At 44.7% G+C, this 14,537-nt stretch overlaps 1 protein-coding gene across 2 annotated transcripts in view; it reads right to left on the bottom strand.

Annotated features, from left to right (window-relative positions):
- Window positions 1-5,030: 5,030 nt before the first annotated feature.
- LOC138267333 (5-hydroxytryptamine receptor 3A-like) overlaps window positions 5,031-14,537 on the bottom strand; it is a 332,166-nt gene continuing 322,659 nt past the window's right edge. For both annotated transcript variants that reach the window (XM_069216206.1, XM_069216208.1), the window contains one exon: window positions 5,031-5,693. In XM_069216206.1, coding sequence (XP_069072307.1) covers window positions 5,419-5,693 — 275 coding nt within the window. In that variant the 3' untranslated portion in view covers window positions 5,031-5,418. The remainder of the gene's footprint in view (window positions 5,694-14,537) is intronic.

The raw sequence follows: 14,537 nt of genomic DNA, 5'->3' as shown, positions 1-14,537 counted from the left end.
TGGGAGTGAGGCCCTAGGGCTGAAGAGGCTGCTCAAATGTTTTACATTTACGTTACTATACAGGAACACTTCATCAGCAGTACCTCTTGCTATTTAATTTAAAATAAAAGTGGATTACTAGGCTCAAAGACATGTCTAAAAAATTTAAAAAAGCTAGTGAACAGTCTGACCTGTCATACCAGCCCATCCAGAAGTGCCTACACACAACAAATTTCCACATCAGGCCACAACATTTAACAGCACACCACATAATTCAACTCCACAATATGCCATTTCATAGCACACATTACAATTCCACGTAATTAACTCCATAACACACAATCTCACTCTACATGATTCCACTACAGTCAATACCACTTAATTACTATCCACTTAATTCCAAAGCACACCATGCCACACATTTCCACTCCACAACTCCACACCACACAATTCCACAACAAACAATTTCAAACCCCCATCTCTACCTCTCACTCCCACCATTGTCACCTCTCCCCCAGACACCACTGCCCCTCTCATCTCTTCCTCACACTCCCACTACCCCCTCTCATCTCACAATTCCACTGCCCCATCTCATCCCTCCCTCACTCTCCCTGTCTCCTCTCTATACTGCTTGTTCACACCTGCTACCTTCCTGTACCTCCTTGACTGTGCACTGGTCCACCTCTCCTATAACCCCTCCCCTTCGGGTGCCCCACCAACTTGTGTGTCTCCCACACCTCTGTCTCGTACACACTCTCATATTGGTTCAAATCAAGTCTTTGAGCACAGTTTCTTTCCTGTGCATTTTCAGCTTTTCCACCCCTCAAATCCATGCTTCCTCCTCTTGTTGGGGTGTCTTTCAGGGACGTAGCTTCGGTGGGGGGAGGTAATAAATGAATTTTCCGATAAATAGTTGGGTACAGGTGTTTTCAGTCAGGTATGGGGAGATGTGGGTCGGATTTTGCCAGGAATTGTTACATTCATTCAGACAAAACCACACCCACACTCTCTCCCTCTCCCTCTCAGTTTTAAAGTTGTCAAAAATATTGGTAATTTTACAAAATATTGTGTTTTCTCTCTCTTGGTACCCCTACCAATCTGCATTACTCCTCTTTCCACTGCCTTTTACTCCTCTCCCATGCACACTGCTTGTCGTATAATGTATTTTTATATTATATGACGTTCTGATTGTCAGAAAATCTGAAGCTCATACCCCTCCCCAGTCTTACTGACCAAGCTACACCACTGGAGTTTAATGCATACAAGGGCGCTCTCTCTTTATGTGGCCTGCTCTTCCCTTCTTTCTCTTTCTCAGACACTTTCTGCTTTTCTGCCAGACTTCATTCACCACCTCGTGCTCAAACTACCTATCCCTCTCTGTCTTCCTTTCTATCTATTCTGTGCAGCTCTCACCCCTATCTATTCACCAGGACACATAATTCCACTACACAAATACTTTAAACACCACACAATTCCACCCATTTCATAACTAACAATTCCAACTTAACCCACATACTCCCACTCCAAACCAGAACACATGAGTAAAAGAAATTGTCATTGACAATGCCAATAGCTCTAATTCTTGCAAATGTGAGACCTATTGCATTGCAAATGCTTGTTTTATTTTGGAACTGTAGATTACTGACGTTTGTGATGGGCTCAGCCTAAACTACATGTTTTAGCAGCATGTGCTGTGCAAACATTATACATTTGTGTCTTCTTATTGCCGCTCCTTCTTAAGACGGCATGCACTTAAGCTTTTAGGCCACCAGGCTGTCACAGTGTCTTATCAAATTATTAATACTGTGGCCCTCACAAGTGATCAGTATTATATATGGTAGACAACACTGCAGTGGAGGAACTAGTTATGTACAATATGAACCAGGACTTGTTATTGTCAGAGTTTGTTGGCTGCCTCCAGTAGTGGGACTCAGACTGCTACCTGTGCCTCTTCTGGATAAGATGGTACTTCTATTAACTTGGGTGTTAGGCTTAGTGAATGCAAACACCACAAAAGTTATATGTGAAATAAAACTTAGCTGGAAACAGTCAATAGAGCCACCGACCTTAGTATTTGCCTTTTGACACAGGGGTGGTCATTTAGATATTGGCTGTAAAAGCCACCAACCGCCATGGTGACGGCTGCCATAAGACTGCCACTGCAGCTACCATCCATCTGCCTGACTATGTGCACTGCTGGACTTCCACCACAAGAAGGGTGGAAATCCGGCAGTGATCATACTGGCAGATGGTGGTAAGCTGGCGCTGCTACCACCAGCACCACCATGCCAGTTGAACGCCGCCAGCCGTATCATGACCTGTGATACGGCCTGGCAGTGTTCAGCTGACAGGCAGTGCTGGTGGTAGCAGCACCCCTTCCTGTTCCGTGCCGAACGACCTCCCCGGAGCAGGTAAGGTGAACGTCTGACAGGGGAGGGGGGTGGGAGGGTGTGTTGTGCGTGTGTGTGTATGTCTGGAAGAATGCATGCATGAATGCATGTAAGCCAGTGCGTGTATGAATGCATGTATGGATGAGTGTAAGTTAATGGGTGTATGCATGGTGCATGTCTGTGTGCGTGTATGGTGGTGGGGGGCTGTGTGGATAAATCGGAGGGGGTGGGGGACTTAGTGTGTGTATGGGGGGTGTATCTGAATGTCAGGGTGGGGGCTTAGTATGTGTTTGGTGTGGTGGGTGGGGCGCTGAGTTTGGATGGAGGGGGTGTCAGATGAGTGTTAGGGGGTGTGAGAGCTACCTACCGGTGACAGGGAAGGAATTCCCTGTTACCCGTAGGGCCTACCACCATGATATTTGTGGTGTTGCTAACGCCACAGAAAACATGGCAGTAGGCTGGCTCAGAATGCCAGGGGCAGTACTCTGTCGGCCACCAGGCTGGGGATTCACATCCCGGGCCCGGCGGCTCATACCACCATGGCGGTATGAATGGTAAATCGGCAGGTTGGCTGTATCGCCAGCTTGTTGGCAGTACTACCGCCACATTAACGACCGCCAGGGACATAATGAGGGCCTTGGTGTATTGTTTATCTGATCAACCTATGTAGGTATGATGCGCTACATATTGAGATGATTTCATACCTTCTTCAAACCTTGGCTTAGTAAACATGTTTCAGCTCATAACTCTTTAAGGCATCCAGGAAGACATCTGTAACTCAAGTATCAACCAGAATGCCCAGAAACTCAGGAAGAGGGTAAGAGAAAAATGCTCTCAAGCATTGCATGAATATTTGTCGCAAAATCCAAATGGGTATGTATGGTGCTACTTATACCACAACCTTAAACCAACCAAGGTAAACCACTGCCCAGCAGGATTCTTGCAACAGCATTGCCCGAGGCTCTTGGAATTCCCTTGAAGTAATGATTAAATGCTAATGAGTGAAGTTGTAGGAAACAGAGAAGCAAATTAGTGTAAGGGTTGGCTCTTGCAATGTTAAACTATGAAACAAAACAACACAATAGTAGATTCTGGATGTCAAATGGTGCAGGGACTACAGCACTTTAAAGTAAAATAGCATGTGGGTTGTGTGGGTATTTTTACAAATGGTACGCTATTTACCTCCTCTTACTAACCTCTCACTGACCTACTGGTGCTTCAGAACTGGCTTAGAGCAAGGAAGAAGATTTCTCATGGCCAACTCTAAGTACATCTTCTACTGCCTGTCAAAAACATTGAATGATTTTTGCTCCTACTCCTACTTTGAAATTTGTACCTACAACATGTTTCAGAACATGCAAACTTGTGGGGTGCATGCAACTATTCTGCTAAGAAGGCTGAACACTGTGGAACTTACCCTGAAGTATCTGAAGACTGCTGTACTCTGAAAATTCGTTGTAACTTTTCTACAATGCCCTGATAACAGAGGCATTGTGCATCAGATCAAAGTGGCTGTGCCCCCACACTTCTTGTTTGTTTGAAACTTCCCTGTGGTTAGGTGTTTCCTCTATCATGAATAATGGTAAAGCAATGCTCCAATTTGATGGACATTTAGAACAATAAGAACGTGTGGCCTTACTACTCCCAGGTACTCCCAGGTTTTGATTTTGCATATTTTAACAGTCTCTTTCGATTTTCCAACTACATTTTTTACTGTGAACTTATTCTTAACATTTTAAGGATTTTCTCACTCTTGTCCTTTCACCTTAATTTGGTTCAGGGCCTTAAGTTCTCTGTTTATGAATTATATTATTGATGGTGTGCTCTATTGCACATTTAGAAGCATATTTTGTACTCAGGGTGAGTTTCTGAAATTATATTTGAATATAAATGTGTACTTAGATATTACCAAACTCTATGTGGCAATACACCACACACTATGTGGATCATTTGGGGTTTGGAGGAGTCAGAGAACTGATATAAGTGGGCAAGTATCCTACCCCATCAAACCTGCGGTTCCTCCCTGCACCGGCAGGGTCTCCAATGGCTCTACATTTGCAAACATTTCATCTGGCAGTTGGTCTGCCACTGTGCCGGTACTCATTGTGATGGATGCTCAGCACTTTTTATTCAGCACAGACATTGTTGTCTAGTTTTTGAGCAAAAAAAACCTCTGCTTCAGGATTTTTTGTTCCTGAAAATGAAATACTATGCAGATGCAAACATGACACCCACTCATCAAACTTCACAGCCGTCACTGCTCCTGGCACACCAGTAGTTGCAATGAAGGCTTTAGAAATCCCCACCCAACAGGCAGAAACATCCAGCTATGGAGGTTGAGCCTGTTCCATGGAACTGGATGCTATAGCCCCGTTCACATGCAGGGCCAAAGGTCAACCCACCAAGCACTAGATCTGACCCTGTCTTTCTTGCAGTGACGGTGCTGTAGATCATGCTGTAATTTCCTTTGGCGTCTCCTTTTTGTACAACCTGGAGATCTGAGTGTAAATAAGCCTATGCCTCTGCCTGGAAGTATGCATCCCATCATTGGTAACATGGGAGATCTGAAGTTCAAAAAACCTTTGCTAGATGAAATTCAGCAACCTGAATCCACACATCACAATATAAACACATAAATAACAACAATCTGGAACAATTGAGAAAAATCAATAGCCTTTATTCTGCCTTCAAATAAGTTGGGCAGGAATAGTGAAAACATACTTGTTATGTACAAAAGAGACCATCGTAAGGCGAGCAGGCATAGAGAGAAAATACATATGAAAAAACTTCACTGACTTTATAAGTTGTTTCCCTTTGTGAACATACCTCTGAGACCAATACATGGACTTTGACAGGCATTTTTGGTAAGGTTGCAAATAAGTTAATACATTTTTTGACAAGCATTGAAAAATTGACAAGTTCACTTGTGTATCTATAAACAGAGTTTCAATAAAGCACAGACAATCAGCAAACAAGATCTCAAACTGACAGAGTATGGATCTTGTTTCTTTAAGTAATTTGTGTGTGGTTTTAGTGTAACAGTCTTTTGTTAGGAGACCCAAACCACAACAACTGTTATCGCAATAATCAGCACTGTGAAAAGGTACAGTATGAGGATGAACCTATCCAAGATGAAGGCCACCATGTGCCATTCAGATTTGGCTTCCTCCTCCTTCTTGGACATGATCAAATGACGACGAATCATTAAAATTTCCACCAATAGTCTTTTAAGTAATTTTATTTCTGCACTGTCTTGATGCTCTTTTAGAAGGTGTCTTCTGTCCTGTAACTCGGTTTCTTGGCTGGATGTAGGATCTGTGGTCTCTAGACAAAGAAGACAAAATATGTTAATGTCTTAGATCTCAGGGGACACTTTCTCAAATTCAAAGAAGTCAATGAAATTGAGAAATAATTTCAATGTAGCTGAGAACGTGACTCCTCTTATAATTAACAAATGTTTCAGTTTAAATCAATGAACATGACAAACTCTCCAAAAAACTAATGGTGAACTTGCGATTTGATGATGGGACCCTTCCAGTACAAAAAATATTCTTTAACAGTTTCTGGCTTTGTATGTGTGCTGTACAATGCAGCACGCATTCAAACTGGTAAAAATGAGGATAAATGAAAACAAATCTCTTAGTTATGCCCACCGCGAGGAGGTCTAAGGTTTTGGCACAAATCTTTGTCTCTGAATCTTTGTAGATAGAGGTTTGTGTCAACACCCAAAGGCAGTTGCAAGGTAACACCCATGTACACCCAATGGAATGCCCCTCTTCCCCCACCGACACAAGGTAATGCAAAGAAGTGTATAACGCAATTTGTGTTACTTCATTAAACTATACAATGTAAATCCTGATATGCTTTTATAGTAAATCCCAGCATAGGACTTTGATTCCAGTTTGCATTACAAAAATAATATAAACCTGAAGCAAATCATTAGTAGATGTGGGCCTAAGTGACTAATCCAAACTCCTTTGCTCAATCTCATGTTATTATCAGCCTTTGTATTTTCACAATGGGTATACAGTATTGAAATCTCTTGTAAAGAGGTTCAACAACACTAATAATAAACAGCAAATATTAATATATTAAAGTAAACATATAAAAACACTATTGCCATGCATCTGTACCTGGGCCTTTCTCCTAATCTTTCAGATGCCATAATCTATGCTGGACCTTTCGAAACAAGCACAAAACTTTATGTCCACCGATTGTGAAGGAGACCATGGCAGGCGTTACAGAGTTTGTGGTGTCCTTTGCAGATTCAGGACTCCGCTTGCGATGATCATGAGATAGAGGAAGTCACCTATAAATGTGTACTAGAGTCATCTTATGTACCAGGCATGTTTGAGTCTGCAATAACAGCAGACCCGGTAGCTAAAGGGTCACTTTGTACATCTGTAATCCTACATGGAAGACATACATTGGAAGGAGGTGCAGATATGTGGCATCTCTCTGATACCCCGGATCTGCTAATCCTTCAGAAAACATTGAAATTTAACTGGGGCACTGCATGTTGCATCAAACACCATGTGAACCCCTATTGGTTCCCTACCCATGAATACTCTGGCACTCTGTTGTTTCATGGTGTGGAGTTCAAGTTTGTTGTCATAACACAGAGCAGAACAACAGTCGTAAGGCTGCATGCAGCATCAAGACTCTGATAAAGATTACAGGAGGAAATTAACTTAAATTTAAAGGAAAAACAATAAGTGATAAATGGCAAAAGGGCTAATTTCCATTTATCTTGAGTCCATGATCTTACAGGTGCAAAGAGTGACTGATTTCCGAAGCAACAATACTCGTTGAGGGTGTGGAGCTACAAAAAGCAGGAGACCATTAAGAAGGGACACATTAAAGTGAGAAATAAGGGCCAGATGTAAGAAGCATTTTTGTGTTCACAAATGGTCCAATTCACCATATCGGGCTGTTTGCAAACTCAAAAACGCTTTTTATGATGTACAAAGCCCAAATTGTGATTCGGTAATGTTACCGAATTGCAGTTTGGATTTTGAGATTCGGTATTCAGAAGGGGCATGTTGAGGGCATCCCTTCCTAATAACGAATAGGAGTGTTGCAAACTTTCACAATTTACCGCCAACTCAAAGTTGGTGGTAAGCCATTCGCAAATGGGTAATGGCCCCCAAGGGACCCTTTACCCTTTGAGAATAGTTGGAAAATATTTTTTAAGAGCAGATAATGGTCTAAGAGACCACTGCCTACTTTTAAAAAAATGAAACTTCAAAGCTTTGTTTTTTTTCTTCTTTTTAAAAGCATCTCGTTTTCTTTTAAGGAGAATGGCCTGTATTTAAATAAAAGATTGCTTTATTTAAAAGTAATCACATATATGGTGGTCTGGTGACCCCAGCAAATCACCATCCCTGTGATGACAGCAAATCCCAGTGGGTCACAAATTGCAACCTACTACATTAAAATTTATGAGGTAGGTCTATTTGTGACCCACTACCAATTGCTAATGGAACTCAGAAGAGTTTCACACATTAGGAATAGCGACATCCTAATTGCGATTCGCAAAAAAACACAATTAGGTAATCGCTATTCCTATTTTTGTACATCTGGCCCTAAGGTCTTTAGGGCCCTATCAGAAATGGTACTTGCCTTTTCACCCTAAAAACTCCATTGTAACTACTTCTGCAAAATAAGTCTCATAGGGTACCTCATCAAATATTAAGCTGTAGCTACCAGGAAGTGCTGGTTATAACTCAAGCTTCTATGTTCAGAGATATGGCTGAAAACATGATGGAAGATGCTATATAATTCCTCAGATTTTTAAGACATTGAATTACTTCACAGTTCAAATAAGATTCTTGAAATGAAAATCTAAAGAGGGACATAGAGACTACCAACAAAAGAAGACACATTATGCCAACTCACGCCCATCATCCATCTATGCTGATCGACCGTGGAGCTAAGGGAGGATCCATGTAACTATAACATACCCTTATGTTTCAAAGCTGCAGCCAAGCCATAGCTTTAAGGGCACCCAGTGTGAGAAAGTAGCCTCTTTCTAGCATGGTCACCCCCATTTTTGGCCTTTTTTGTGAGTGTTTGTCAGTATGTTTTCACTGTCTCACTGGATCCTGCTAGCCAGGACCCCAGTGCTCATAGTTAAAACATTATTTGTCAGTGAGTTTTGCCTGTCTCACTGGGATCCTGCTAGCCAGGACCCCAGTGCTCATAGTTTGTGGCCTATGTGTGTTGTCAGTATGCTTAACTATGTCTCTGAAGTTCTGCTAATCAGAACTCCAGTGCTTATGCTCTCTCTACTTACCAAATTTGTCACTACCCTTTAGTGACTCCATAGTCCAATTCTGATTGGCACACTGGACCCCCCCTTATAAGTCCCTAATATATGGTACCTAGGTACCCACGCCATTGGGGTTCCAGGAGATCCTTATGGGCTGCAGCATTTCTTTTGCCACCCATAAGGAGGTCATACAAACTCTTCATCAGGACTGCCATTGCAGCCTGAGTGAAATAGTGCACACACTATTTCACAGCCATTTTCACTGCCCTAAGGTAATTATTAGTTACCTATATGTCTAACCTTCATTTACTGAAGGCTGGGTGCAAAGTTACTGTGTGTGAGGGCATCCTTGCACTAGCAAAGGTGCCCCCACGTTGTCTATGGCCAATTCCCCAGACTTCGTGAGTGTGGGGACACCATTATAAGCGTCCACAACATATATGTCAATACATATATGTAGCTTCACAATGGTAACTCCGAATATGGCCATGTGAGCTGTCTAGGATCATGGAATTGTCCCCCAATCTAAATTTGGTATTGGGGGGCCAATCCCATGCACCGTGGGGGCTCCACCATGGACCCCCAGTACTGCCAAAATAGCACTCTGAGGTTTCCACTGCAGCCCCAGCTTCTGCCACCTCACAGACAGATTTCTGCCCTCCTGGGGACTGAGCAGCTCAATCACAGGAAGGCAAAACAATGCATTTTCTTTAGTAGCAGGGTGTTACACCCTCTCTCATTGGAAATAGGTGTTACATGCATGGAAGGGGTAGCCTCCCAGAGTCTCTGGAAATTATTTGAAGGGCAAAAATGGTGCCCTCCTTGCAAAATCCAGTCTTCACCGGTTCAGGGCCCCCCATTCCCTACTCTGGTGCAAAACTGGACAATGGAAAGAGGAGTGACCACTCCCCTGTCCATCACCACCCCAGGGGTGGTGCCAGAGCTCCTCCAGAGTGTCCCTGGCGTTAGCCATCTTGGATTCCAAGATGTGGGGACCCTCTGGAGACTTCTGAGTGGCCAGTGCCAGCAGGTGACGTCAGAGACCCCTCCTGATAGGTGCATACCTGGGTAGGTAGCCAATCTCTCTCTCAGGGCTATTTAGGGTCTCTCCTCTGGGTGTTTCCTCAGATTCAGTTTGCAAGATTCCTCCAGGACTCCTCTGCATCCTCAGATTCAGCTTCTGACCGTTGGATCAACTACAGGCTGCTCCAGGAACCGCTGTAACTGCAACAAAGTATTCAGGATGACTCCAGTGACCTGCAACTTCAGCTCTAGCCAGCATTTGCAACAGTTTCCAAGGTGTGCACACTCTGAGGACTGCCTGTCTTCACCCTGCACCAGAAGAACCGAAGGAATCTCCCATAGAATGACAGAGTCACTTCCCTGCTTTTGCAGGCACAATTCTGTGACGACAACCGGGACTCTGGGACTCCTCTCCTGAAGACGAGCCTGCTCCCTGGATCACAGGTGGTCGACCGAAGTAATGCAGACTGTCCAAAAGTCCAGCTGTCCAAAGTTGGTGAAGGTAACAGCTTGCCTCCCCATGCTGTGACAGCACCCCTGTGCACTGCACCTTCTGCAGCTCCTTGGGCTTCTGTGCACTTCTTCCAAGAATCCATCATGCACAGAGTAGCCCAGGTCCCCAGCACTTCATCCAGTGGCGCACAGCTCCCTGAGTTGTTCTCCTGTGGCGTGGGACCTTCCTGTGTAGTGCTGTGACGACTGCACTTTGCATCTTCTTTGTCCCCGTGTTTTGGGACTCCCATGGGTGCTGCCTGGTCTTTTGAGGGCTCCCTGAAGTGCTGAGAGACCCCTCTGCCTCCTCAGTCTGAGTTGAGACCCCCAGGTCCCTCCTGGTTACGGGCAGCTACTTTTTGATGCAAACCGCTTACTTGCTTGAACGAAGGCTTGTTGGCGGAATCTAGTGATGCAAACAGCCTGCATCTAACAACTCAACGTGGGTCATCAACTGCACCAAGCAGGAACCCGCAGCCATCTTCTCTGGTGCTTTTCTGTACTTTTCTTCTGACTGGAGAATCCACTTTTGCACCTTCTTCTAGGTTAACAGGGGCTCCTGTCCTTCCTACACTCTTATTCGACTTCTGGACTTGGTCTCCTCGCTCCACAGGTCTTCAGGTTCAGGAATCCATTGTTTTTTGCTTGCAGTCTTGCTTGGTTCTTGCAAAATCTCTTTTCATGACTTGTAGTGTGTCCTCAGGAAACTTGTTGTACTTTACTCCTGCTTTCCTGGGCTATAGGTTTGGTACTTTACTTACCTTTAGTGTTATCCTACACTCCCAGTGCCCCTCTACACACTACACTTGCCTAGGGGAGAATTTGTTATTCGCATTCCACTATTTTAGTATATGGTCTGTGTTGCCACTAGGCCCATTGCAATCTATTGTATTTTCTACTGTTTGCACTATTCTGTGACTGTTTACTTACCTGATTTTGGTTACTAGTGTATACATTGTGTGTAATACTTACCTCCAGAAGGAGTATTGCCTCTCAGATATTTTTGGCCTAGTGTCACTAAAATAAAGTACCTTTATTTCTGGTAACACTGTGTATGGTCTTTTATTGTGTATAAGTACTGTGTAACTATAGTGGTATTGCAGGAGCTTTGCATGTCTCCTAGTTCAGCCTAAGCTGCTCTGCTACAGCTACCTCTAGACAGCCTAAGCTGCTAGAACACTGCCTACATTTTACCAATAAGGGATAACAGGACCTGGTATAAGGTGTAAGTACCTTAGGTACCCACTACAAACCAGGCCAGCCTCCCACACCCCAGGTCTTAGCAGGAGCCAACACTGGGGAGTGGCGTTCCCCAGGGCCATCAGTGGCTCCATGAGGGGGGCTCCCTTCAACAAGGAAAGCCCCGGGGAGGTTGTACTCACTTGGGCCAGGGGTTCCGAAACATACCCCTATCACTTTTTTATTATAGCCCTGCGGAAGTGGTGATCCCCAGATCTGTGCTGCCCCTGCACTGTATATTTACAAAGCCCCGGGGAGCCCCAGGGCTGTGGGGAGGCCGACAGGCCTCCCACACACCAGTAATGAATTCAGCCCCAGGATGGTGGTGATCCCTGGGGTGCAGGAAGCCATGTGGTCCCCTCCACAAAAGAGATAAATACCCTAGGAAGGTGGTGGTCCACGGGCTGGCGGGGGGGCCTTGCAGCCCCCGCATTTACTTTCATTAATGCCTGGTGGAGGTGGCAATCCCTGGGGCAGCGGGAGGAGGCCAGGAGGCCCTCAAGCACCTAAATAATGCCACTAGGACTTGGCACACACAGGGCCTTGATTAAGATGAAGAGTGGGATCCCGTGCTTCATTTAGTTTTTAAAAACATTTTCTGGTTCCACGTCCCTGTAGCCTTTTTTTTCAGTGAATATATCTATATATATTTATATATTAACTGGAAAAACCAGGATCATACCTAGATCTCCTAATAAAGTGTGACCAACTCCCCTTTGTTCACAACATCTGGCCGTCCACTGCTGGTATGGGGTGCAGGGCCTGTCATGTAGCCAGTCCCTGCATCCAACCTCCATGGGCAGTCAAGTCCCCATTAGCGGGCCACAACCCAAAAACCTGCACCCCACATTGCCTGACCTGTGTAAAAGCTGAGTTTGATGGCTTAGTGGATTAACACATCTATTTCAGAAATCTATTTTTAATCTTATGGTCACAGGTTGGAATCCTGGCAAGTACATGTGACCTTTCAACAAATATCTGATATTTCAGCACCAAAATACTCCTTAGGATGAATATGTGCTTTACAAATACACGTTATGTAATGTGAAATTCCAAAGTCAAATCAAAAAATGGGCACGGGAAATATTGTGTGATGGGGTCACAGGTAACTGATGTAAGTTGCACAATTTGCACCTCTTACCCATTACTGTTTATTATTGTGTAAGTTGTTGTTGATGGTGTCCCTTGAGTATCTACCAACAACACCATTGCCTTGCCCTTGTGTCTTAGCATGGTACCCGATACTGACTATTTTGGCATTTTTGGGGCTAGTGCCCACATCGATATCATCAGCCCATTACTTTTTGGAGATTCAGCACAGTGCATGTTTTCTCATTTGTGCCACAGAACGCTGCAGTTTTTCACCAATCTCTCCACTGTGTGAATGATTCAAAATCTTGGCCAATTTTGAATTTGACCACAGGAGTGAGAAGATTGTGAGGGTGTAACTTCACACTACTGAGTACTAATGGCCCTGTACATCGCACATCTTTCTATTAAGTTCTGGTTTACTACCTTTGAATATCGCCATATTGGGACACACTCAACACCAAGTCAGGGTAGGTAGGTCAATTGTTAAAAAACAATTTGTGATTATTGTAAAATTAGCAAACCTTGTGACAAATCTCTTCAGAATTGAGACAGAATTTAGCAAATGTGTGTAATTATTGTGGGAGTTTTGTGCATTTAGTAGTTTTCGAATTATTAAGAATGTGCAGAATATAGATTTTACACTTGGTTTTTCATGCATACACTTATCTGATGTTCTTATATTTAAAATTATGTTTCTATGACTTGCTAAAATACCTTTTGTTGGTTTAAGTTAACTTGTTAAAGACAAGGGTAGGTCGCTCCCCTTGCCGCTGCAGCTCCTCCAGGTTCCTGAGTTCCTGAGACCCACCTCACAGTAAGTACCCCCCACCTCCCAGCCCCTCGCTCTACCCTGCGCTACTCACCCTCTCTCCTGCTCCTGCTTCTTTTCTTCTTTTCTTCTTCTCTGTTCTTCTGTTCTTCCTCCTCGCTCCTCGTCTGTAATCTTCTTCTGTACTCTTCTTTCCCCCGTCTTCACTCTACTTCTCTTCTTCCTCATCTTCTTCTGTGGTCTTCTGCCCTCTGTTCTTCGTTTTCTGTATCTTCTTCTGTATCTTCTTCTGTGTTCTTCTGTGTTCTTCTGTGTTCTTCCGGTCTTCCTTTCTTCTCTCCTTCCGGTCTTCTGATCTTCCTTTCTTCTCTCCTTCCAGTCTTCTGTTCTTCTGTTCTTCTGTTCTTCTTGTCTTCTGTTCTTCTTGTCTTCTTGTCTTCTGTTCTTCTTGTCTTCTGACTTCGGCTCTTCTGCCTCCTCCGTCCTCTTCTCCCCGCGCCTGCCCTCCTGCTCCTGCCTCATCCCCCTCCCCCACTCGCATCCCCCTCTCTATCTCCCCTATCTAACCCGTTCACTAACTACCTCCCCCACTCCTCCTATCTACCTATCTCTCTATCTCTCTATCCCACTATCTAACTCCCTCACTCTCCACCTCCTCCTATCTTCCTATCTCTCTATCTATTTCCCTATCTATCGATTTCCCTATCTATTTTCTCTATCTATTTCTCTATCTCTCCCCCCCCTCACCCCCTCTATTACCTATCTTCCTATCCTCTCACCCTCACCCACCTCTACAACCCCCCCTCCCCTATCTTCTCAACCCTACTCCTATCTTTCTCCCCTATCTCCTAAACCTCCTAACACTCACCCCCCTCCACCCTTAAACCCCCCTCCCCCAGCTCTTCTCACTCTACCTGTCCCCCCGCCTCCCTCGCGCTTTCCCGCCACGACCTCCTGCACGCCCCCGCCCCCCAGCTCCCATTCGCCCCCACCTGACCCCTCCCCCCCCCTCCTACCTCATATGGCGGCCGCTGCGCGACAGTGGTAGCGACCCTTGACCCAAGGGTAGGTCGCTCCCCTTGCCGCTGCAGCTCCTCCAGGTTCCTGAGTTCCTGAGACCCACCTCACAGTAAGTACCCCCCACCTCCCAGCCCCTCGCTCTGCCCTGCGCTACTCACCCTCTCTCCTGCTCCTGCTTCTTTTCTTCTTTTCTTCTTCTCTGTTCTTTTGTTCTTCCTCCTCGCTCCTCGTCTGTAATCTTCTTCTGTACTCTTCTTTCCCC

This window comes from Pleurodeles waltl, chromosome 12, assembly GCF_031143425.1.
Source record: "Pleurodeles waltl isolate 20211129_DDA chromosome 12, aPleWal1.hap1.20221129, whole genome shotgun sequence".
Taxonomy (NCBI): domain Eukaryota; kingdom Metazoa; phylum Chordata; class Amphibia; order Caudata; family Salamandridae; genus Pleurodeles; species Pleurodeles waltl.
Note: the sequence above shows the minus strand (reverse complement) of the source record. Positions and strands in the feature narration are given on the sequence as shown.